This window comes from Pipistrellus kuhlii, unplaced genomic scaffold (genome assembly GCF_014108245.1).
Source record: "Pipistrellus kuhlii isolate mPipKuh1 unplaced genomic scaffold, mPipKuh1.p scaffold_m20_p_111, whole genome shotgun sequence".
In the NCBI taxonomy this organism is placed as follows: Eukaryota; Metazoa; Chordata; class Mammalia; order Chiroptera; family Vespertilionidae; genus Pipistrellus; species Pipistrellus kuhlii.
In genome coordinates, this window is record NW_023425418.1 from 477,966 (window position 1) to 500,888 (window position 22,923).

A 22,923-nucleotide genomic window follows, 5' to 3' on the forward strand; every position below is an offset into this window, starting at 1 on the left:
TGATTTAATAAGTTATGGGGTGGAGGGGGTGGAAAGTATGTACAGGGCGTGGGTGCTGGGAAACCTGAGGTCTTTGGAGATTTGGTTTCTGGAGTAAACTGGAAGATCCTGCCTACCTTACCCCTTGGGTGGCCAGAATCCCGGACTCTTACCCTTCCTTCTTCCTTCCTTCTGTCCATTCATTCATCCATTCATCCTTCCATCCATCCATCTATCACCCATTCATCCTTTCTTCCATCCATCCATCCATCCATCCACCCATCCATCCATCCATCCATCCATCCACCCACCCATCCATCCATCCATCCACCCACCCATCCATCCATCCATCCATCCATCCACCCATCCATCCATCCATCCACCCATCCACCCTTCCTTCCACCTACTCTTCCATCCTTCTATCCATTCTTCCATCTTTCTTCCTTCCATCCATCTTTCCATCCTTCCTTCCTTTCCCAGAATCCAGCTTGTCTCTGGGAGACTCTGCAGCCCAAAGGGGCCCTGGCCCCCTCCTCCCACAGGGAACTAGGACATCCCAGCCCCCACCCCTCCCCTCCTTCATGGAACCCGGATCCTGGCTCCCCGGGACCTCTCTCCCCCAGGGCTGACAGCCACCCCACCCCCCCAGGGCCCAGGAGTCTGGGGCCCCAGCCCCTAGCTCTCCCAGGGGGTCCAGTCATCTGGGCTGAAGTCCGGATCCCGGGTGCGAGCCTGGCTGTGGGCTGGGGTCCCCGAGGCCCCGAAGCTGGGGTCTCAGCTTCCCCTACACGTCGAGGGCAGAATCGTTCTCGAAGAGCAGGTTCTCGTATATGGCGCTGTGCTTCTTGGCTGGGGGCCGGGCCGACTGCTGCAGAGACCGCAGGAGGCACTGGTGCAGGAAGACATACTGGGCCTGGGGAGGGCGGGGGGAAGGCATGGTGAGGGATGCCCCCCTGAGCGGTGGTGGCCTGCTGGACCCCGGATTCCACCTCCACCCGCCACCACACACACACGCACACGCACGCACACACACGCACGCACGCACGCACGCGCACTCACACACACACACACATACACACACACACACACACGCACACACACACACGCACGCACGCGCACTCACACACACACACACATACACACACACACGCACACACATGCACACGCGCGCGCACGTGCGCGCACACACACACACACACACGCACACACACACACCCCCCGCAGACCCGGTCACCTCGGTCTGCACCATCAGGGGCCGGCTCTCCCGCATCTTCTTCACGAAGCTGTAGGGCCCCACCAGGCCCTCGCACTCCAGCTGCCTCAGCAGGACGTCCAGGGCGATGAGGGTGCCCGTGCGGCCCACACCGGCGCTGGGCGGGGACAGGAGGGGTCAGGTCACGGGAGGGATTTTATTTCATTTTTTAATAAATATATTTTATTGATTCTCCACAGAGAGGAAGGAGAGGGACAGAGAGTTAGAAACATCGATGAGAGAGAAAAACACCGATCAGCTGCCTCCTGCACACCCATCACTGGGGATGTGCCCACAACCAAGGCACATGCCCTTGACGAGAATCGAACCCGGGACCCTTCAGTCCGAAGGCCGACGCTCTATCCACTGAGCCAAACCGGTTTCAGCAACAAAAACATATATATATTAAAAAAAATAAAAATAAAATAGAATATATTTTAAAAATAAATAAATAAAATTAAAATTTACACATAACATTCAGCCCTTTAAACGATGCAGCGACGTTGGCAATGCTGGGCGAGCATGACCTCTGGCCAGTTTCCCAAACACTCATCTCACTGCCGGCTCTGCTGGGCCTCCGGGCCCCCGGCAACCGCCTCGTGTTCCTGGGCCCGCCCTGGGCATTGCATGGAATCGGGGCCGCCCGCGGTGACCTGCCGCGTCTGGCTTCTCTCACTCGGCCTGCGCTGCTGAGGGCCGCCGGCATCTCCCCAGCCAGCGCTTCAAGCCTTTTTAGGGCTCTGGCTCAGCGCTGGAGGCAACGCTCCGAGCAGCGAGGCTCCACCCCTCGGCCTTGGGGGAAGGGGCTGCAGTCCGCGGAGGCGCCTCCAGAGGGCGCGCTGCAGGGACCAGGCAGGGGTGAGCGCACCATCTGGCAGGCAGACAGGTTAAGCGCACCAGGCAGGCCCTGCGCGGTGTGGCTCAGGGGATAGAGCGTCGGCCTGCAGACTGAAGGGTCCTGGGTTTGATTCCGGTCAATGGGCACATGCCCTGGGTTGCAGACTCGGTCTTCAGGAGGGGGGCGTGCAGGAGGCAGCTGATCAATGGTTCTCTCTCATCATTGATGCTTCTTTTTAAAAAATATATTTTATTGACTTTTTTACAGAGAGGAACGGAGAGCGATAGAGAGTTAGAAACATCGATCAGCTGCCTCTTGTACACCTCCCACTGGGGATGTGCCCGCAACCAAGGTACATGCCCTTGACCGGAACCGAACCTGGGACCTTTCAGTCCGCAGGCCGACGCTCCATCCATTGAGCCAAACCTGTTTCAGCATCATTGATGTTTTTATCACTCTCCCTTTCCTTCCTCTCTGAAATCAATTAAAAAAAAAAAAAAAGAAGAAGAAGAAGAAGAAGCCAAAGAACCCTGGCCAGTACACCAAAAGGTTGCAGGTTGCCGGTTCAATTCCCGGTCAGGGCACATGCCTGAGTTTCGGGCTCAGTCCTCAATGGGGGGTGTGCAGGAGGCAGGGAATGTCTCTCTTTCTCTCTCTCCCTCTTACTCTCCTTTCCTCTCTCTCTAAAAGGACAGCGAGCCCCAAGCAGAGGCTGGCTGTCACTCAGAAGCACCCCTTCCTCACCCTCCTCTGATTCGGTGAAATGTCACGTGTGGGGCTCCGGCCTAAACAGGAACTGGATGGAGGGCCGAGGCTGGGACAGCAGCCCAAGGAGGAGCTTCAAATCCTTCTCCAGGCCTTCGGTGGCTTCTCCTGCTCTCCACCGTCCTCCCTGCTCCTCCTCCTCCCTCAGGCCTTCTCCTCCTTTCCCTTCTTTTTTTTTTTTTAATATATTTTATTGATTTTTGTACAGAGAGGAAGGGAGAGACATAGAGAGTTAGAAACATCGATGAGAGAGAGTCATCGATCAGTTGCCTCTTGCACACCCCCTACCGGGGATGTGCCCGCAACCAAGGTACATGCCCTTGACCGGAATCGAACCCGGGTCCCTTCAGTCCCCAAGCCGACGCTCTATCCATTGAGCCAAACCGGTCCCGGCTCCTTCCCCTTCTCTTTTTCCTTTCCCACCTTCTCATCAGGACCCTGGTCCTCACGCTTCCTCACCTCTGTCTCCATCCCCTCCCCCCTCCTCTACCGGTTGCCTTGGCCCCAGGAGGCACCTCTCCCAAGGAATGCCCGCCCTTCCCGTGGGAGGGGACGTCGGGGTCAGGGCGCGGAGGCCAGGGACGGGGTGCGGCTGGTCCTCACCTGCAGTGCACGATGGGGGGGCCTCCCCCGGGGGTGTTGTCCAGCCACTGCCTGAGCACCTTCCAGAAGGCCAGCAAGGGGTCCGGGGAGTGGGGCACCCCGTGGTCCGGCCAGGCCATGTAGTGGAACTGTCGCACAGACAGGGTCTTCTTCTCCTGCGTCTAGACCAGGGCAGGTGGGGGAGGGAGAGCTCAGAACCCGGGAGGGGGCCTGGCCCTCAGGCTGGGATTGAGGTGGCGGGTGGGGGGACTCACGTGTCGCAGCTTCAGGTCTCGGATTGTCCAGTTCTCCATCACCTTCTCCCCCTCCAGGGTCACCTGCAGGTGCCCGTGGGTGCAGGGCTGGTCGTCCAGGGGCCAGTAATGCTCACACTTCACCTGGGGGAGGACTGCAGGGTCAGGGCATGGGGGGGGGGACGACCAGGGAACCTGCCCAGGCCCCTCCCCATGGCGGCTCTGTTCGCAGGTCCACCCTGGCCAGCAGGAGCCTGCCGGAAGCCAATTCCAGCAAGTCATCATTACAAGAGTTTCATCAAATGGTTGATGGAACTTGAGACTCAATAAGGGCTGAGCCACATATGTAATCACCTGTGGGAATGGTGAAAGGCACTTCCCCCAAACCTGAATAGGATGAGTGTTTGCCGCCAGACAGCTCACGGCTTCTCAATCTACATGTTATTGCCCCCTGTTGGCCAGACACCTGAACAGCTGTGGGCTAGTCCCCAACCTGACAATGCTTCTGTATGAAAACCAACCCTTTGAAGTGTATTACCTCCACTTACTGCCTTAGGACAAATTGTGCTACTAAAAAGCAAGGGTCCTGAGACAAGGAGCAGTCTTTAGCTCCTTTAGCTGAAGCTCCTCTGACCCCCAATGCCTTTCAAAACTATCTTTTGTCTTTGGACTCCTGCTTGAACTATGCACAGCCTTTCTGCAGATTGCTGAACCCCTTCTTAATGCAGGGACAAGCGCCCCGGCAGGAGCCACCGGTCCCAAGGTCATTGCGATCGGCCTCACCCCACAGGTGGACACGGGGATGGGCTGGGGGCGATGGGGGAGGTTGGGGTCCCACGGGAGGGAATCCTGGGGTGGAATCAGTGTTGGGGTGGAGGGGAGGGTTACGGATGGAGCTCGGGGGTCTGTCCCCGGGGGCCCCCGCCGGCGTCTGCTCACCCGGCCCAACTCCACGCAGTTGGTCAGCATGACCAGGGTGTGGCTCTGCTGCTCCCACACCAGGCGCCAGAAGTCGCCCACCGTCTGGGGCAGGGGGCCCTGGGTCGCAATGAACTCCCGGGAGCTCCAGAGACCCTGGGGGACACAGGCAGCGGTGACCCCTCCGGCCCAGAGCTTCGAGGCCCCTCGCACCCTCCCTGCTCCCAGCACGGAGGGACCTACGGGCATGAAGCTGGCGTTGATGTAGTCGGAGCCCGGGGCCCCGCCCAGGGTCCGCAGGGCCACGCGGGACCAGTCGTCTGGCGGCAGAGAGGGGGACAGGAGTCAGGCCGAGGGCGGACAGACAGACAGACAGACACACACACACCCAGGCTCCCAGGGGGCGGAGCCTCAGCTGAAGGACCGGCCGGGGGCGGAGCCCTCGTGTCCCAGGGGGTACGGCCCGGCCAGGGCCAGGGTGCTGGCCACGTCCTGCCTGGGACAAAGCCAGCAGCAGCTCAAGGCGCACAGGTGGCTCCGTGGTGGAGCGCTGACCTATGAACCTGGAGGCCCCGGTTCGATTGCACACGCCCAGGTGGCGGGCTCCGTCCCCAGGGCGGGGCGTGCAGGAGGCAGCCGACGCGTGATTCCCTCCCTCCCCGCCCTCCCGCTCGGACGTCAGCGAACACGTGTGAGACGCGGACTCACAGGGCAGCACGTTGCGGTAGCGGTTCTTGGCGCTGTTTTCCGGGGCCAGGGCCACCGTCTGGGACTGGCCGTGGCTCTCCAGGGCCAGGCGCTGGGGCGGGCAGAGGAGGGGCGCACGGTGAGGGCCCCTCCGGCTTCCCCGAAGGACACCCCCAGGCGCCCCTGCCCCCCCCACCCCGCGTACGCCTGGTGCCCTGGAGGCCTGTGGCCCCAGGAATGGAACGGGTGTGCACGGGGGGCGAGGCGGGAGCCGCCCAGAGAGGGGGTGTCAGGGAACCCAACGTGTGTCTCTAGGGCGCCTGACACGGCCCCCCCACAGACCCACTGCCCCGCCCCCACCCCCCTGCTGCTCCCCTGCCCCACCCCACTTCCCTGCCTCACCCCACCCCCCTGCCCAACTCCTACCCACCCCCCTGCTGCCCCCTGCCCCACCCCACCCCCCTGCTCCCCCCTGCCCCGCCCCCACCCCCTGCTGCCCCCTGCCTCACCCCACCCCCCTGCCCAACTCCTACCCACCCACCTGCTGCTCCTCTCCCCACCCCACCCACCTGCTGCTCCCCTGACCACCCTCACCCCCACCCACCTGCTGCTCCCCTGCCTCACCCCCACCCCCCTGCCTCACCCCCACCCCCCTGCCCACCCCCCACCCTACCCCCTGCTGCTCCCCTGCCCCCCACCCCCCTGCTGCTCCCCTCCACCCCCCTGCTGCTCCCCTGCCCCCCCACCCCCCTGCTGCCCCCTGCCCCACCCCCACCCCCCTGCTGCTCCCCACCCCCCTGCCCAACTCCTACCCACCCACCTGCTGCTCCTCTCCCCACCCCACCCACTTGCTGCTCCCCTGCCCCACCCCACCCCCCTGCTGCCCCCTTGCCCCATCCCCCACCCCCCTGCTGCCCCCTTGCCCCATCCCCCACCCCCCTGCTGCCCCCTTGCCCCATCCCCCACCCCTCTGCTGCCCCCCTGCCCAAGGGCCGAGGGTGTCTGTGCAAGTGGGCAGGCTCTTGGTGCTGATTTTGTTCAATCCCATGGCAGGGGGGTCCGCATGGGCCTGTGGGCCAGCTGAGGCCCTGTCCTCCCCACCCTGCTGCTCCCCTGCCTCACCCCACCCCCCTGCCCAACTCCTACCCACCCACCTGCTGCCCCTCTCCCCACCCCACCCACCTGCTGCCCCCCTGACCACCCTCACCCCCCTGCCTCACCCCAACCCCCCTGCCCACCCCGCACCCTACCCCCTGCTGCTCCCCTGCCCACCCCGCCCACCTGGTACTCCTCAGCAAAGCCGCAGTTGCTGTCCTTCTCGTTTCTGCGGACGTGGTCAGCGAAGTCGGCCGCAGGGATGTCCCTTCGGAAGCTGGGGCGGGAGGGATGTAGACAGGTTTTAGCGCCTTAGCCCGCGCCGTGGGGCTGGAGGACAGCGCTGTCACTGCTGTCCACGCCCCCGGAGCAGACGCAGCTCATAACCGGAAGCCTGGGGCCCCTGACACCTCCCCACACACAGGCCCACACACAGGCCCACACCCTCCGCCCGGCCTCGGCGACCACCCATCTACTCTCTGCCTCTGTGGTTCGCTTTCTTTTTCCCATTTTTTAAAAATATATTTTATTGATTTTGTACAGAGAGGAAGGGAGAGAGATAGAGAGCTAGAAACATCGATGAGAGAGAGTCATCGATCAGCCGCCTCTTGCACACCCCCCACCGGGGATGTGCCGGCAACCAAGGTACATGCCCTCGACCGGAATCGAACCCGGGACCTTTCAGTTCCCAAGCCGACGCTCTATCCACTGAGCCAAACCAGTCTCGGCTCCCATTTTTAAAATAAATTTTTATTGTTCATATTATTACAAATGTTCCTTCCCCCCCCCTCCCCCACCATTGCTCTCCTCCACCAGGTTCCCACCCCACCCTCTGCCCTTTCCCCTCTCCCCATTGTCCTCATCCATAGGTGCACAGTTTATGTTCAGTCTCTTCCCACATCCCCCACTCCCTTTCCCCCCTGAGAATTGTCAGTTCATTCCCCTTCCATACCTCTGATTCTATTTTATTCACCAGTTAATATTGTTCATCAGGTTTTTTAATTCCCCTGGCTTTTAGATTCACTTGTTGATAGTTACGTATTTGTTGTTCATAATTTTTATCTTTATTTACTTTCTCTTCCAAAAGAACGCCCTTCAGCAATTCATATAATTCTGGTTTGGTGGTGATGAACTCCTTTAGCTTTTTTTTTTTTATTAGTGAAGCTCTTTATCTGACCTTCGATTCTGAGTGATAGCTTTGATGGGTAGATAATTTTTGGCTGTAGGTTCTTGCTGTTCATCACCTTGAATATTTCTTGCCATTTCCGTCTGGCCTGCATGGTTTCTGTTGAGAAATCAGCTGACAATCGTATGGGTGCTCCTTTATAGGTAACTACCTTCTTTGCTCTTGCTGCTTTTAATATTCTCTCTGTGTCTTTTGCTCTTGGAATTTTAATTATGATTTGTCTTGGTGTGGTCCTCTTTGGATTCCTTTTGTTTGGAGTTCTGTGCGCTTCCTGGACTTGTAAGTCTAATTCTTTCACCAGGTGGGGGAAATTTTCTGTCACTATTTCTTTCAGTATGTTTTTGATATCTTGCTCTCTCTCATCTTCTGGGACCCCCATAAGTCTGATGTTGGTTCGCTTGAAGTTGTCCCAGAGGTTTCTTACATTATCTTCAACTTTCTGGATTCTCTTGCCTTCTAGCTTCTGTGGAGGAGTGTCTTATGGCTCTTTATGTTCCAAATCTTTGACTTGATTCTTGCGATCTTCCATTCTGTTTTTAGGACTCTGTATAATATTTTTTATTTCAGACAATGTATTCTTTATTTCTTGTTGATCCCTTATCATTTCTTGTTGATTCCTTATTAATTCTAGTTGATCTCTTTTCATATCCTCATAGGTCTTATCGATCTTTTCTAGGAAATTCTTGAAAAACCTTATAAGCGTAGATTTGAACTCTATATCCAGTCGCTTTTTGTCCTCCATTTCTTTCGTTTGTGATCTATTTCGTTGTCACATTTCGCAGCTACAGATGGGGCGGGGTTTCAGGGTGGAGCCTGCAGCCTTGGCTTCCATCAACCCCACCCTATGCAGCTCCTGGGTCTCAGGGTCCTTCAGTACTCCTTGCAAGCGCCTCTGAGAGAAAGGTGCCCTCGATTTTCACCTGCTGCCAAACAGTCTAGGCTCTCCCCCAATGAGCCCGGTATTGGGGTTCAATTCAGTTGGAAGTGGATTGTGGGATAAAGTAATGATAATTAATAATGTGGTTTTTATTCCTCAGTTCCACTCCTGGAGAGAGAATGGAAAGCAGTGCCTCGGAAAGATACCTGAGCCCTGATGGGTGTGGCTCAGTGGATAGAGCGTCAGCCTGAGGACTGAAGGGTCCCGGGTTAGATTCTGGTCGGGGGCGTGTACCTTGGTTGCAGGCACATCCCCAGTGGGGGCTGTGCAGGAGGCAGCTGATCGATATTTCTCTCCCATCAACGGGGGGAGGGGGTCTCTGGTCCTGCCCTCTGACCCATGCAGTGCCCAGCGAACACCCCTCGATTTGGCCTGACAGTGATCCTTTCGGATGCTCCCCCAACCACTGGCTCACCTGAGTGCTGGCTCCTTCAGGCTCTTCTTATACCTGGGAGAGGGCGTGGGAGGAAAGGCCCAGGCGGTGAGGGTGGGACCAGCTGTCCTGTTCCCGCCCTGGGTCCCAACTCAGGGCGCTGGTCAGCCCTGGGCACAGTCTCACCTCCCCCGCCCCCCTCCAGGTGCTGGTCAGCCCTGGGCAGTCTCACCTCCCGGCCCCCCTCCGGGCGCTGGTCAGCCCTGGGCACAGTCTCACCTCCCGGCCCCCCTCCGGGCGCTGGTCAGCCCTGGGCACAGTCTCACCTCCTCAGGAAGAAGACCAGCAGGCCCACCAGGGTGAGGAACAGGAGGACCCCGACAATGGCTCCGGCGATGACCCCTGGGGGAGGAGGCACGGGAGCCGTTATTGATTTTATTGATTTTTTACAGAGAGGAAGGGAGAGGGATAGAGAGTTAGAAACATCAATGAGAGAGAGACATTGATCAGTTGCCTCCTGCACACCCCCCAGTGGGGATGTGCCTGCCACCAAGGTACATGCCCTTAACCGGAATCGAACCCGGGACCCTTCAGTCCTCATGCCGACGCTCTCTCAACTGAGCCAAACCCGTTTCAGCCCATTTTTATTTTTAAACTAGAGGCCTGTTGCATGAAGTTTCTTGCAATAGCCGTTCCTTCCCCTCGCTGCCAGCACCAGCTTTCCCCCCACACCCGGGACCCGGGACCCGGGACCCGGGACCCGGGACCCGGGCCTCAGGCCGCAGCAGAGCCAGCCTGCAGCCTTCATGCTTGGCTGTGGCTGTGGGAGGAGCCTTCAGTCTTCCCTCCTTGTCTGCATATGCAAAGTAACTGCCACCTTTGTCAGGTTAATTTGCATACTTGCTCCTGATTGGCTGGTGGGCGTGGCGGAGGCACGGTCAACTTACATGTTTGTCTATTATTAGGTAAGATATGTTTTTATTGATTTCAGAGAAGAAGGGAGAGGGAGACAGAGAGAGAAACATCCATGATGAGAGAGAATCATGGACTGACTGCCTCCTGTATGCTCCCTACTGGGGATCCAGCCCACATCCCAGGCATGTGCCCTTGGCTGGAATTGAACCTGGGACCCGTCAGTCTGCAGGCTGACACTCCATCCATTCAGCCGAACCAGCGAGGGTTCACTGTACACTTTAAATGGGTGAGTTGTGCCCTAGTCCCGTCCGTAGTCAGCAAACTGTGGCTCATGAGCCACATGCAACTCTTTGGCCCCTTGAGTGTGGCTCTTCCACAAAATACCACAGACTGGGCGAGTCTGTTTTGAAGAAGTGGCGTTAGAATAAGTTTAGGTAAAAAAAATTTGGCTCCCAAATGAAATTTCAATCGTCGAACTGTTGATATTTGGCTCTGTTGACTAATGAGTTTGCCGACCACTGCCCTAGCTGGTTTGGCTCATTGGATAGAGGGTCCGCCTTTGGACTGAAGGGTCCCAAGTTCGATTCCAGTTGAGGGCTCATGCCTGGGTTACAGGCTCGGTCCCCAGTGGGGGTGGTGTGTGGGTTTCGGCTGATCGGTGATTCTCTCTCTCAGGGCATTGATGTTTCTCTCTCCCTCTCCCTTCCTCTCTGAAATCAATAAAAAATGTATTATAAAGAATTAAATACATAAATAAATGGGTGAGCTCTGTTATGTGACTTACATCTCAATAGAACTGTTTTATTTTTTTTTTATTTTTTAAGAATATATATTTTATTGATTTTTTACAGAGAGGAGGAGCGAGGGATAGAGAGCCAGAAACGTCGATGAGGGAGAAACACCGACCAGCTGCCTCTTGCACACACCCTACTGGGAATGTGCCTGCAACCAAGGTACATGCCCTTGACTGGACTCGAACCTGGGACCTTTCAGTCCACAGGCCGACGCTCTACCACTGAGCCAAACCAGCTTCGGCTCAATAGAACTGTTTTAAAGACAGCAGAAAACAAAGCAAAATGAGCAAATGAGAAGGATCCTTGGGGTAGGTAAGACCCCCGGCGTTTACCCAGGGCCCGGGGGGTCTGGAGAGACTGCCCGCCCCCCGGCTGCGCTCACCTGCACTCTCCGTGTGGCAGGTCATCGAGGCCGCTGGGGCCCGCAGCCCGTCCCAGACGGTCCGGACGGTGGCCTCATAGGACTGAGCCGGCTGCAGGTCGGACACTCGCACGTCCTTCCCGCAGGAGGCTCTGTCCTGGGGGCTCCGCTGCCCGCCCACCTGCAGCTCGAAGGCCTGGTAGCCGCCCGGGGGGCAGGTCCAGGTCAGGACGAGCCCGTAGCCACCAGAGGTGCTGGTGCAGGAGGTGATGGTGACCGGGTCCGGGGCTGGGAGGAGGGGACAAGTGGAGCCGGTAGGTGCCAGCCAGGGTGGTGCTCCATCCCTCCAGGCGTCACCATGGCAGCGACCATGAGCCCAGCCTTCCCTTCCCCAAACCAAAATACTTCTTCATCCCTGGCTTTCTAAATTCCCAAATGGACACACGACCGGTCCCCACAAACTACAACTCCCATGAGCCTTTGGACTCTCTGGATCACTGCACCTTATACAGTCAGGGCCCCATGGCCTGCTGGGATTTGTAGTCCACTAACTTCGTAGACCCACAAGTTCCTCTTGGCCCCCCCAAAACCCCAAACAGGTAAAAGGGGGCCCATCTCACCTGTGGATGCTCGGAGGCTCTGTGTGGAACCGGCTACACCACTCTTCTCCGCCCACACGCTGAAGTTGTATGGAGTCCCGGGTTCCAGGGCCTCCACCACATACCAAGTCTCACTGGTGTTGGCTATCTCGTCGACCTTGTGTCCTTGGGGGTCTGTCTCCTTCTGGGGATCTACTCCCCTGGCCCACCGGACCCAGTACATGTAGAACTGAGCGCGGGGGTCTGCAGGGGCCTCCCACTGCAGGGCGATGGAGTTGTTGGTCTGAGTTTTCTTCTGCAGAGCTGTGACCTCATTGGGAGCTGGGAATGGAGACAGACAACTCCATGGGCAGAACCCCAAGGCCCCTCACACCACCCTTCCCTGCAGAGCTGAGGTGGCCCAGCCATCGGATTGGCCTACTTCCCAGGGAGGGTGAACTACAGAAGAGAGGTGGGGATCATGCCAGGGTTCTTGTTCCAGCCTCTAGAAGGGATCAGCAATCTGGAGAAAGGCTGTGCATAGATCAAGCAGGAGTCCAAAGACCAAAGATAATTTTGAAAGGCATTGAGGGTCAGAGGAGCTTCAGCTAAAGGAGCTAAAGACTGCTCCTTGTCTCAGGACCCTTGCTTTTTAGTAGCACAATTTGTCCTAAGGCAGTAAGTGGAGGTAATACACTTCAAAGGGTTGGTTTTCATACAGAAGCATTGTCAGACTGGGGAATAGCCCACAGCTGTTCAGGTGTTTGGCCAACAGGAGGCAATAACATGTAGACTGAGAAGCCCTGAGCTGTCTGGCAGCAAACACTCGTCCTATTCAGGTTTGGGGGAAGTGCCTTTCAGCCATTCCCACAGGAGATTACATATGTGGCTCAGCCCTTGTGGAGTCTCAAGTTCCATCAACCTTTTGGGGAAACTCATGCAATGATGACATGCTGGAACTGGCTTCCGGCAGGACCACCCTTCCAGACACAACACGTTTCTAGACGTTTCTGTGGACTTCAGTCTTCTTAGCCCAAACGGCCAAAGTCGGAAGAGTTCAGGTCCCGTGCATCAGCAGTGCACCTGGTCCCTGGGGCAATTCTGCTTCCTCTCACACTGGGGACCCACACCTGCAGGCTGTTGGATCCGCCATTTCACCAGGACAAGCTGTGGGCGACTGTCTAGCTCAGCGGTTCTCAACCTGTGGGTCTCGACCCCTTTGGGGGTCGAACGATCCTTTCACAGGGGTCCCCTAAGACATCCTGAATATCATGCCCTAACCCGTTTGGCTCAGTGGATAGAGCGTCAGCTTGCAGACTGGAAGGTCCCAGGTTTGATTCCGGTCGGGGGGCATGTGCCTTGGTTGCAAGCACATCCCCAGTGGGAGGTGTGCAAGAGGCAGCTGATGGATGTTTCTCTCTCATCGATGTTTCTAACTCTCTATCCCTCTCCCTTCCTCTTGGTAAAAAAATCAATAAAATATCGTCTCCCAAGAACCTTGAAACACGCCCCCATCATGCTTCCCCCTCCCCCCAGTCCCAGAAGTGCTGGGCCCAGACCTGGACGGGGTCTCACCTGTGGCCCCCATGAGGGTCTTATTGCCGCTGTTGAGCCCATTCCTCCGGGCCCACACGGCGAAGGTGTACAGGCTCCCAGCTTCCATTGCACCCACGGTGATCCCGGTATCCGGGGTGCTCTGGAGCCCAGCGGCAGCCCCGCCCTCCAGGGCCCAGGAGACCCAGTAGGTGTAGGGAGGGTGCTCTGGGCCCTGGGGAGCCGTCCAGCTCAGGCTGACGGAGCTGGTGGTCTGGTCCCCGATCCTGAGGCCTGTCACTGCGCTGGGGACTGGCAGGAGGAACAGAGAGAGGGTCAGGTCTGCCCGCCCCTCGTCCCCTCAGCACAGTCATGTCCCTGCTCCCTGCGCAGCCAGAGTGTTTGGACACATTTCCCAGCCCTGGCCGGGTGGCTCGGTGGGTAGAGCGTTGGTCATTCCACTATGCCAAGGCTGGGGTCCGATCCCCGGTCAGGGCACGTACAAAAATCAACCAATGGCTGCGTCCAGGGAAACCACAAACCAGTATTTCTCTCTTTTTCTCTCACCGTGCCCCCCCCCCCCACACCCACACCTCCCTTCTCTCTCTAAAATCAAGAGATAGCCCAGCCAGTCTGGCTCCGTGGTTGAGCATCCATATATGAACCAGGAGGTCCCAGTTCGATTCCCAGCCAGGGCACATGCCCGGGTGTCAGGCTTCTGATCCCTGGTGTGGGGCCTGCAGGAGGCAGCCGATCCATGATTCTCTTTCATCATTGATGTTTCTCTCTCTCCCTCTCTCTCTTTCTCTCTCACCCTTCCACTCTGAGATTCATAAAAATATATTCAAAAACAAACCAGCCGAAACGGGTTTGGCTCAGTGGATAGAGCGTTGGGGTCCTGGGTTCAATTCCAATCAGAGGCATGTGCCTTGGTTTCGGGCACATCCCCAGTGGGGGGTGCGCAGGAGGCAGCTGATGGCTGTTTCTCTCTCATTGAATTTTCTAGCTCTCTATCCCTCTCCCTTCCTCTCTGAAAAAAAACAAAAAAAAAAACACACAAAAAAACAATAAAATATACATAAGACTTTCTGCATATAAAATATTTACCCTTTGATACAGTTCCTCATGTTGTGGTGAACCCAACCATAAAATTATTTCCATGTTGAAACACACCCCCATCACGACTCCTTCTCCCCACCAGTCCCCGGAGTGCTGGGCCCAGACCTGGACGGGGTCTCACCTGTGGCCCCCGTGAGGGTCTTATTGCCGCTGTTGAGCCCGTTCCTCTGGGCCCACACAGCGAAGGTGTACAGGCTCCCAGCTTCCATTGCGCCCACGGTGATCCCGGTATCTGGGGTGCTCTGGAGCCCAGCGGCAGCCCCGCCCTCCAGGGCCCAGGAGACCCAGTAGGTGTAGGGAGGGTGCTCTGGGCCCTGGGGAGCCATCCAGCTCAGGCTGATGGAGCTGGTGGTCTGGTCCCCGATCCTGAGACCTGTCACTGCGCTGGGGACTGGCAGGAGGAACAGAGAGAGGGTCAGGTCTGCCCGCCCCTCGTCCCCTCAGCACAGTCATGTCCCTGCTCCCTGCGCAGCCAGAGTGTTCGGACACATTTCCCAGCCCTGGCCGGGTGGCTCGGTGGGTAGAGCGCCAGTCGACCCACTATGCCAAGGCTGGGGTCCGATCCCCGGTCAGGGCACGTACAAGGATCAACCAGTGACTGCATCCAGGGAAACTACAAATCAGTATGTCTCTCCCTCTCTCTCACCACCACCCCTCCACCTTCCTTCTCTCTCTAAAATCAAGAAATAGCCCAGCCAGCCTGGCTCCGTGGTTGAGCGTCTATGTATGAACCAGGAGGTCCCATTTGGATTCCCAGCCAGGGACATGCCCGGGTGTCAGGCTTAATCCCCAATGGGGGGCCTGCAGGAGGCAGCCGATCCATGATTCTCTCTCATCATTGATGTTTCTCTCTTCCTCTCTCTCTCTCTCTCTCTCTCTCTCTCTCTCTCTCTCTCTCTTTCTCCCCCCCCCCTTTCCCTTCCACTCTGAGATCAATAAAAATATATTAAAAAAAAAAACAGTCGAAACCGGTTTGGCTCAGTGGATAGAGCATCGGCCTGCGGACTGGTTCGAATCCGGTCAAGGGCATGTACCTTGGTTGTGGGCCCATCCCCAGCGAGGGGGGGTGGGGGGGGTGCAGGAAGCAGCTGATCGATGTTTCTTTCTCATCGATATTTATAATTCTATCCCTCACTCTTCCTCTCTGTAAAAAATCAATTAAAAACAAACAAACAAGACAATGACGGCAAAACAAATGCCCCCCACCCCCACCCCCACCCCCACCCCCGTCACCTGTGGCCGCGCTGAGATGGGTCCGGGAGCTGCTGACATTGCTGTTCTCCACCCACACGGCGAGCTCGTAAACGGACCCGGGTTCCAGTCCGTCCACCGTGACACTGGTGTCTGCTGTGCTCCGGGTCCCACCCGTCCACTCCACCCAGTAGGTGTAGCTCCGGTTGGGGCCGAGGGGCGGCTCCCAGCGCAGGCTGATGGAGCTGTTGGTCGGATTCTCCACGGTCAGGTTCTGGACGGGGTTGGGGGCTGAGGAGGGGACAGCAGGGGGGTCAGCTGTGGGCTCTGGGACCCCCAGGAGCAGGCCTTCCTTCCCCGCTGGGCCCAGGAAGCCTGGGGCGGGGGCTAGACCCTCACGTCCATCTAGCAGCCATGCCCGGCCAGTGTGGCTCAGTGGTTGTACAGCCACCTAGGAACCAGGAGGTCTAAGCAGAGCCCCCTCCCACCCCGTCCCCCACCAGAATGGTGACCTAGAAAGCTCCCAGCCCTGACTCCGGGGGGGAGGACAGGGGGGAGAGGGGGGAGCCCGCCATGGGACGGGGTGCGGCACCTGTGGAGGCCTCCTGGGTCCGCTCGGCGCTGGGCACTCCGTGCCTCTCCGCCCACACGGAGAACCGGTACGAGGACGCGGGTTTGAGTCCCTGCACCGTGTGCGTGACGTCTGTCGTGTTCTGGGTCTCGGTCTCATCCTCGTCATTGTCCCCCGTCCACCGGACCCAGTAGGTGTAGCCCTGAGTGTCCGGGGCCTCCCAGCGCAGGCTGATGGAGCTGTTGGTCGGATTCTCCACGGTCAGGTTCTGGACGGGGTTGGGGGCTGAGGAGGGGACAGGAGGGGGGTCAGCTGTGGGCTCTGGAGGCCCTCCTTCCTTCCCCGCTGGGCCCAGGAAGCCTGGGGCGGGGGCTCGACCCTCACATCCAACTGGCAGCCGTGCCAGGCCAGTGTGGCTCAGTGGTTGAGCGGTGACCGATGAGCCAGGAGGACACGGTTCAGTTCCCGGTCAGGGCACAGGCCGGGGTTGTGGGCTCGAACCCCAGTGGGGGGCGTGCAGGAGGCAGCCGATCCATGATTCTCTCTCATCACTGATGTTTCTCTCTCTTCCTCTCTCTTCCCCTCCGAGATCAATAAAAATATATATTTTTTAAAAAGAAAATGAAAACAAAAAAACGAAACACACCAGGATAATGAGGACAAAACAAATGCCCCCCACCCCCACCCCCACCCCCGTCACCTGTGGCCACGCTGAGATTGGTCTGGGAGCTGCTGACATTGCTGTTCTCCACCCACACGGCGAGCTCGTAGGCGGACCCGGGTTCCAGTCCGTCCACCGTGACACTGGTGTCTGCTGTGCTCCGGTTCCCAGAGTCACCGCCGTCCCCCGTCCACGCCACCCAGTAGGTGTAGCTCCGGTTGGGGCCGAGGGGCGGCTCCCAGCGCAGGCTGATGGAGCTGTTAGTCGGATTCTCCACAGTCAGGTTCTGGACGGGGTTGGGGGCTGAGGAGGGGACAGCAGGGGGGTCAGCTGTGGGCTCTGGGCCCCCCGTGAGCAGGCCTTCCTTCCCGCTGGGCCCAGGAAGCCTGGGGCGGGGGCTAGACCCTCACGTCCATCTAGCAGCCATGCCCGGCCAGTGTGGCTCAGTGGTTGTACAGCCACCTAGGAACCAGGAGGTCTAAGCAGAGCCCCCTCCCACCCCGTCCCCCACCAGCATGGTGGCCTAGAAAGCTCCCAGCCCTGACTCCGGGGGGGAGGACAGGGGGTGTGAGGGGGGAGCCCGCCATGGGACGGGGTGCGGCACCTGTGGAGGCCTCCTGGGTCTGCTCAGCGCTGGACACTCCGTGCCTCTCCGCCCACACGGAGAACCGGTACGAGGACGCGGGTTCGAGTCCCTGCGCCGTGTGCGTGACGTCTGTCGTGTTCTGGGTCCCGTTCTCGCCATCGTCCCCCGTCCACCGGACCCAGTAGGTGTAGCCCTGAGTGTCCGGGGCCTCCCAGCGCAGGGTGATGGAGCTGTTGGTCGGATTCTCCACGGTCAGGTTCTGGACGGGGTTGGGGGCTGAGGAGGGGACAGCAGGGGGGTCAGCTGTGGGCTCTGGAGGCCCTCCTTCCTTCCCCGCTGGGCCCAGGAAGCCTGGGGCGGGGGCTCGACCCTCACATCCAAAATGGCAGCCGTGCCCGGCCAGAGTGGCTCAGTGGTTGAGCGGTGACCGATGAAGCAGGAGGTCACGGTTTGATTCCCGGTCAGGGCACAGGCCGGGGTTGTGGGCTGGATTCCCCAGTGGGGGGCGTGCAGGAGGCAGCCGATCCATGATTCTCTCTCATCACTGATGTTTCTCTCTCTCTCCCCCTTTCCCTTCCTCTGTAAAACAAGAAGAACATATTGTAAAGAATAAAAAGAAACATCCTGGGGTGAGGGTAAGTGAGGATAAGCAAACCAAGGATGCCAAGCCGGGCTGGCTCAGTGGCCATCGGCCTGAAGGGTCCCGGGTTCGATTCTGGCCAAGGGCACAGGCCCGGGCTGCAGGCTCCATCCCCCGTGTGGGGCGAGCAGGAGGCAGCAGATCCATGATTCTTTCTCATCGTTGATGTTTCTCTCCCTCTCCCTTCCTCTCTGACATCCATAAAGAAATATATTTTTTAAAAATAACAATATAAATCCATGGAAAAATATCCTGGGGGGAGGATTTAATCATAAATAAATTTTTAAAAATCTTTTCTTTTTAGCCAAAACCAGTGTGGCTCAGTGGATAGAGCGTCGGTCTGCAGACTGAAAGGTCCCGGGTTCGATTCCGGTCAGGGGCATGTATCTTGGTTTCCAGCACATCCCCAGCAGGGGGTGTGCAGGAGGCATCTGGTCGATGTTTCTCTCATCAATGTTTCTAACTCTCTATCCCTCTCCCTTCTTCTCTGCAAAAAATCAATAAAATATATTAAAAAAAAACAAAACACAACCCCTTTTTAAAAAATATATATCTTATTTATTTTTTACAGAAAGGGGGAGGGAAAGAGAGTTAGAAACATGAATGAGAGAGAAACATCGATCAGTTGCCTCCTGCACACCCCCTGCTGGGGATGTGCCCGCAACCAAGGCACATGCCCTTGACCGGAATCGAACCTGGGACCCTTCAGTCCGCAGGCCGACTCTCTAACCACTGAGCCACACTGGTTAGGGTTTAAAAAAAAAAGTTTTATTAAACACACACACACACACACACACAAACACACACCAACAACCAACACAACAGATGAAGCGGGGGCTGCTCTCACCTGTGCTGGCATTGAGGGTCTCCTCGCTGCTGCCGGCTCCACCTGCCTCCACCCACACGGAAAACACATAGCGGGACGCGGGTTCGAGTCCCTCTGCTGAGTACGTGACGTCTGTCGTGTTCCCGGTCTTGTTCTCGGCTTTCTCTCCGGCCCACCGGATGTGGTAGGTGAGGTTCTCCGGGCTCGGGTCCGGGGGCTCCCAGCGCAGAGTGATGGAGCTGTTGGTCTGATTCACCACGGCCAGGTTCCTCACGGGGTCTGGTGCTGGGAACAGGAGGCCAGGCTGGGTCCCTAACCCCCTCCGGGGCCAGCGAGACCCTCCCTCCGGCGCCTGCCAGGGATCCCTCCCCCTCCATGGAGACCCCCCTCCCTCCCGCAGACTCCCGCAGGAGACTGGAGGTGCTACCTGGCTGGGTGGGAGGTGGACTGGAGGTGCTACCTGGCTGGGTGGGAGGTGGACTGGAGGTGCTACCTGGCTGGGTGGGCGGTGGACTGGAGGTGCTACCTGGCTGGGTGGGAGGTGGACTGGAGGTGCTACCTGGCGGGGTGGGAGGTGGACTGGAGGTGCCGCCTGGCTGGGTGGGAGGTGGACTGGAGGTGCCACCTGGCTGGGTGGGAGGTGGACTGGAGGTGCCACCTGGCTGGGTGGGAGGTGGACTGGAGGTGCCATCTGGCTGGGTGGGCGGTGGACTCGCCAAGGATCCCTCACCCGCTGTCCGGGCTCCGGTCCAGACGCACAGGCCCTGGGGGACGGGGGAGAGGGGCGGGGGGCAGAGTCAGAGCCCCCCCCCCTCCAGGCCCGGGTGAGACTGGGGGCTCCCGGCCCAGTCCCCACAGAGGTACAGCCAGGGGGGACATAGGGAGCAAGGGCCACCTCCCCCAGGCCCCACCCGGACAAAGGTCACCCCAAGGCCAGCTGCCTCTGCGGGGTGTGGGGAGGGCGGGGCGGGGCGCAGGGACGGAGCTGGCTGGACACCTGCCCTCCGCCCGCTGGGAGAAGGCCAGGCCAGCGATAAGGCGATGGTTTCACTTCCCCAAAAGCAAGGCCGACCAGAAGCAGAAAAGCAAGCAACTATCACTGCTAATAATAATAATAATAATAATGAAATAATAATAATGAAAAGCAAAGAATAAAAGTCACCAACAAACTGGGAATTGGGGAGAGACAGGCCGGGGACCAGAGGCCAGACACCTGGTCTGATGGTGTCTGAGGCTGGGGGCCTGGGTCTGAGGGAGGAGGGCTGGGGGCCTGGGCTCCTGGGGCTGAGGGAGGAGGCTGGGGGCCTGGGCTCCCGGGTCTGAGGGAGGAGGGCTGGGGCCTGGGCTCCTGGGTCTGAGGGAGGAGGGCTGGGGGCCTGGGCTCCTGGGTCTGAGGGAGGAGGCTGGGGGCCTGGGCTACTGGGTCTGAGGGAGGAGGGGCTGGGGGCCTGGGCTCCTGGGTCTGAGGGAGGAGGCTGGGGGCCTGGGCTCCTGGGTCTGAGGGAGGAGGGCTGGGGGCCGGGAATGCAGGGCCTTTTAACCAGAATTCACTCTCACCCGGGACAGGACACACCTGAGTCGCAGGTGTGAGACTCCCCAACAATCCCGGAACCTGGACACCTGCTTTCTCCCCGGGGAACCCTCCCCCTTTTCCTCAGGACCCGGTTCAGGGGCCCCAGTCCCCACCCTCAGACCCGCCCTGGACCCCCCCCCCTCCCGGGCCCCACTCACCAGCAGCACCAGGCGCCCCCAGGCCCCGCGGCCCCCCCAAGCCCCGGCCATGCCCGCGGGGACGCTGCGCGCTCGGCCGGTGACCAGTGCGGCCGGTGCACCTGCGGGGCCGGACAGCGGGCATTCCCCTCCCGCCCGCCCGGCGGCCACAGGTCCGGGGCGGGAGGAGGAGGAAGTGGAGGCCCGGCGCCCGCCCCGCCCGCCCCGCCCGCCCTGCCGCCCGGGGTTCGGCCTCTGGACCCTCCTTTGCCCAGAGAAGCGGCGGGCGGGCGGGGGCGCGGGATAGGGGCCCCGGGCTGTGCATTGGGGTGCGGGCGCCCCGTCTCTGCACCTGCGGGTCCGGGCGTCCGGCAGGTCCTTCCAGCACCGGCTGCCCCGCCGCGGGCCCCGCCCCGAGTACCCAGCACCCCCTCCGGCGGGAGCACCCCCTTCCAGGGGGAGCATCCCCTCCAGCGGGAGCACCCCCTCTTGCAGGAGCACCCCCTATTGCAGGAGCACCCCTCGGGCTGGAGCACCCACTACAGAGGGAGCACCCCTCCGGGGGAGCACCCCTCCGGGGGGAGCACCCCCTCTTGCAGGAGCACCCCTCCGGGGGGAGCACCCCCTCTTGCAGGAGCACCCCTCCGGGGGGAGCACCCCCTACAGAGGGAGCACCCCTCCGGGGGGAGCACCCCCTCTGGCAGGAGCACCCCTCCGGGGGGAGCACCCCCTACAGAGGGAGCACCCCTCCGGGGGGAGCACCCCCTCTGGCAGGAGCACCCCTCCGGGGGGAGCACCCCCTCTGGCAGGAGCACCCCTCCGGCGGAGCTCACCCTGCAAACCTCTGAGCATCGCCGCGGAGCAGCGGGGGCCGGCAGGGCGGTCCTCTCCGGACCCTGGGGCTGATGGGGACCCGGGTCTGCGGGTTCGGTTCAGGGAGGCCCCGACCCGGGCTGGGTTCCGCGCAGGCGCACTGCGTCCGCTGGCCCTCACCTGGGACCAGGTCTTTTTTTTTCTTTCTTTTTTTCCTTCTACCTGGGGGCGCCTGGCTCCAGACTTCTCCTTTTTAAAATATTTTATTGATTTTTTACAGAGAGGAAGGGAGAGGGAGAGAGAGTTAGAAACACCCATCAGCTGCCTCCTGCACACCCCCCACTGGGATGTGCCCCCAACCAAGATCCATGCCCTCGATGGGAATCGAACCCGGGACCCTTCAGTCCGCAGGCCGACGCTCCATCCACTGTGCCACTCCGGTCAGGGCAGGCCACATTTCTTTGCCTCCAGTTCTTATGTGTCCAAAGACAGAGGAACCGCAGACACGCCTTGGTAGGAGGGTTTTGTTGATTTTTTTAAAAATTGATTTCAGAGAGGAAGAGATAGAAACATCCGGATGAGAGAGAATCATGGACCGGCTGCCTCCTGCACAGGCCCCACGGAGGATGCAGCCCCCAACCCGGGCCTGTGCCTTTGGCCGGGAATCGAACCCGCAACCCTTCAGTCTGCAGGCAGTCAGTCACTCCATTCCCAGGGTGGGACCAGGTCTCCCTGCAACTCCGAGCTGGGAACCAGCCCCGCCTCCCCCCTCCCCCCTCCCCCTTCCCTTCGCCCCCCTCCCCCCAGCCGGGCTCGGAGGACCCAGGGAATGAAGGGCCGCCCCCTCCCCCGCCATGTTGCAGGAGGATACAGGGGCCGGGGTGGGGGTGTAGGTGCGGGTGGGGGTCCGGGTGGGGGTCCTGGATCCCTTCTCTCACCGACTGAGGGAGAAATAGAGCAGGACTCAGGGCGGCCTGCGGAAGGGGGGATCCTGGTGACATCTGGGACCCCATCTCAGTTCCTCAAAACTCCCCCCCACCCCGGGGTCCTTGATAAAGCCAGAGCTGCGTTTATTTACACTTTTTTCTTTCTTTAACTTTTATTTATTTATTTGTTTGTTTGTTTATTGCTTTCAGAGAGGAAGGGAGAGGGAGAGAGAGATAGAAACATCCATGATGAGCCCTAACCGGTTTGGCTCAATGGGAAGAGCGTCGGCCTGCGGACTGAAAGGTCCCAGGTTCGATTCCGGTCAAGGGCATGTGCCTTGGTTGCGGGCACATCCCCAGTGGGGGGCGTGCAGGAGGGAGCTGATTGATGTTTCTCTCTCATCGATGTTTCTAACTCTCTCTCCCTCTCCCTTCCTCTTTGTAAAAACCAATAAAATACCTTTTTTTAAAAAGGAAAAATTTTGCCTGGCCAGTGTGGCTCAGTGGTTAAGCCTTGACTCCGGAACCAAGAAGTTACTGGTTTGCTTCCTAGTCAAGGGCACATGCCCCACGCCCGGCTCCATCCCCAGTGGGGGGCGTGCTGGAGGCAGCCCATCCACGGTTCTCTCGCATCATGGACGTTTCCCTCTTCCTTCCTCTGTCTCTGATTTCAGTAACAACATGGATGTTTGTTTTTTTAATATATGTTTCATTGATTTTCACAGAGAGGAATGGAGAGAGAAAGTCAGAAACATCGCTCAGCTGCCTCCTGCACACCCCCTCCTGGGGATGTGCCCGCAGCCAAGGTACATGCCCCCGACCGGAATTGAACC

At 59.1% G+C, this 22,923-nt stretch overlaps 1 protein-coding gene and 1 pseudogene across 13 annotated transcripts; both read right to left on the minus strand.

Moving 5' to 3' along the window:
- Positions 1-562: 562 nt before the first annotated feature.
- On the minus strand, positions 563-20,423 carry PTPRH (protein tyrosine phosphatase receptor type H). Of its 13 annotated transcripts, XM_036432506.2 has the most exons (21): positions 20,373-20,423; positions 19,372-19,405; positions 18,663-18,926; positions 17,194-17,451; positions 16,629-16,892; positions 15,950-16,213; positions 15,614-15,648; positions 14,288-14,522; positions 13,090-13,359; positions 11,557-11,856; positions 10,958-11,224; positions 9,193-9,268; positions 8,909-8,941; positions 6,557-6,647; positions 5,297-5,387; positions 4,832-4,908; positions 4,610-4,744; positions 3,692-3,814; positions 3,438-3,598; positions 1,214-1,349; positions 564-892 (listed from the first exon to the last, which is right to left on the minus strand). In XM_036432506.2, exons 1-21 carry the CDS (start codon positions 20,421-20,423, stop codon positions 764-766), a joined length of 3,294 nt encoding a protein of 1,097 aa, XP_036288399.1. In that variant the 3' UTR covers positions 564-763. The 13 variants fall into 13 exon arrangements, with proteins under 13 accessions (XP_045435664.1, XP_036288399.1, XP_045435668.1 ...); XM_045579708.1 differs by lacking the exon at positions 17,194-17,451 and having other exon boundaries at positions 563-892; XM_045579712.1 differs by lacking the exon at positions 18,663-18,926.
- A 1,179-nt stretch (positions 20,424-21,602) lies between these two features.
- On the minus strand, positions 21,603-21,686 carry LOC118715932 (annotated as a pseudogene).
- Between the last annotated feature and the right edge of the window lie 1,237 nt (positions 21,687-22,923).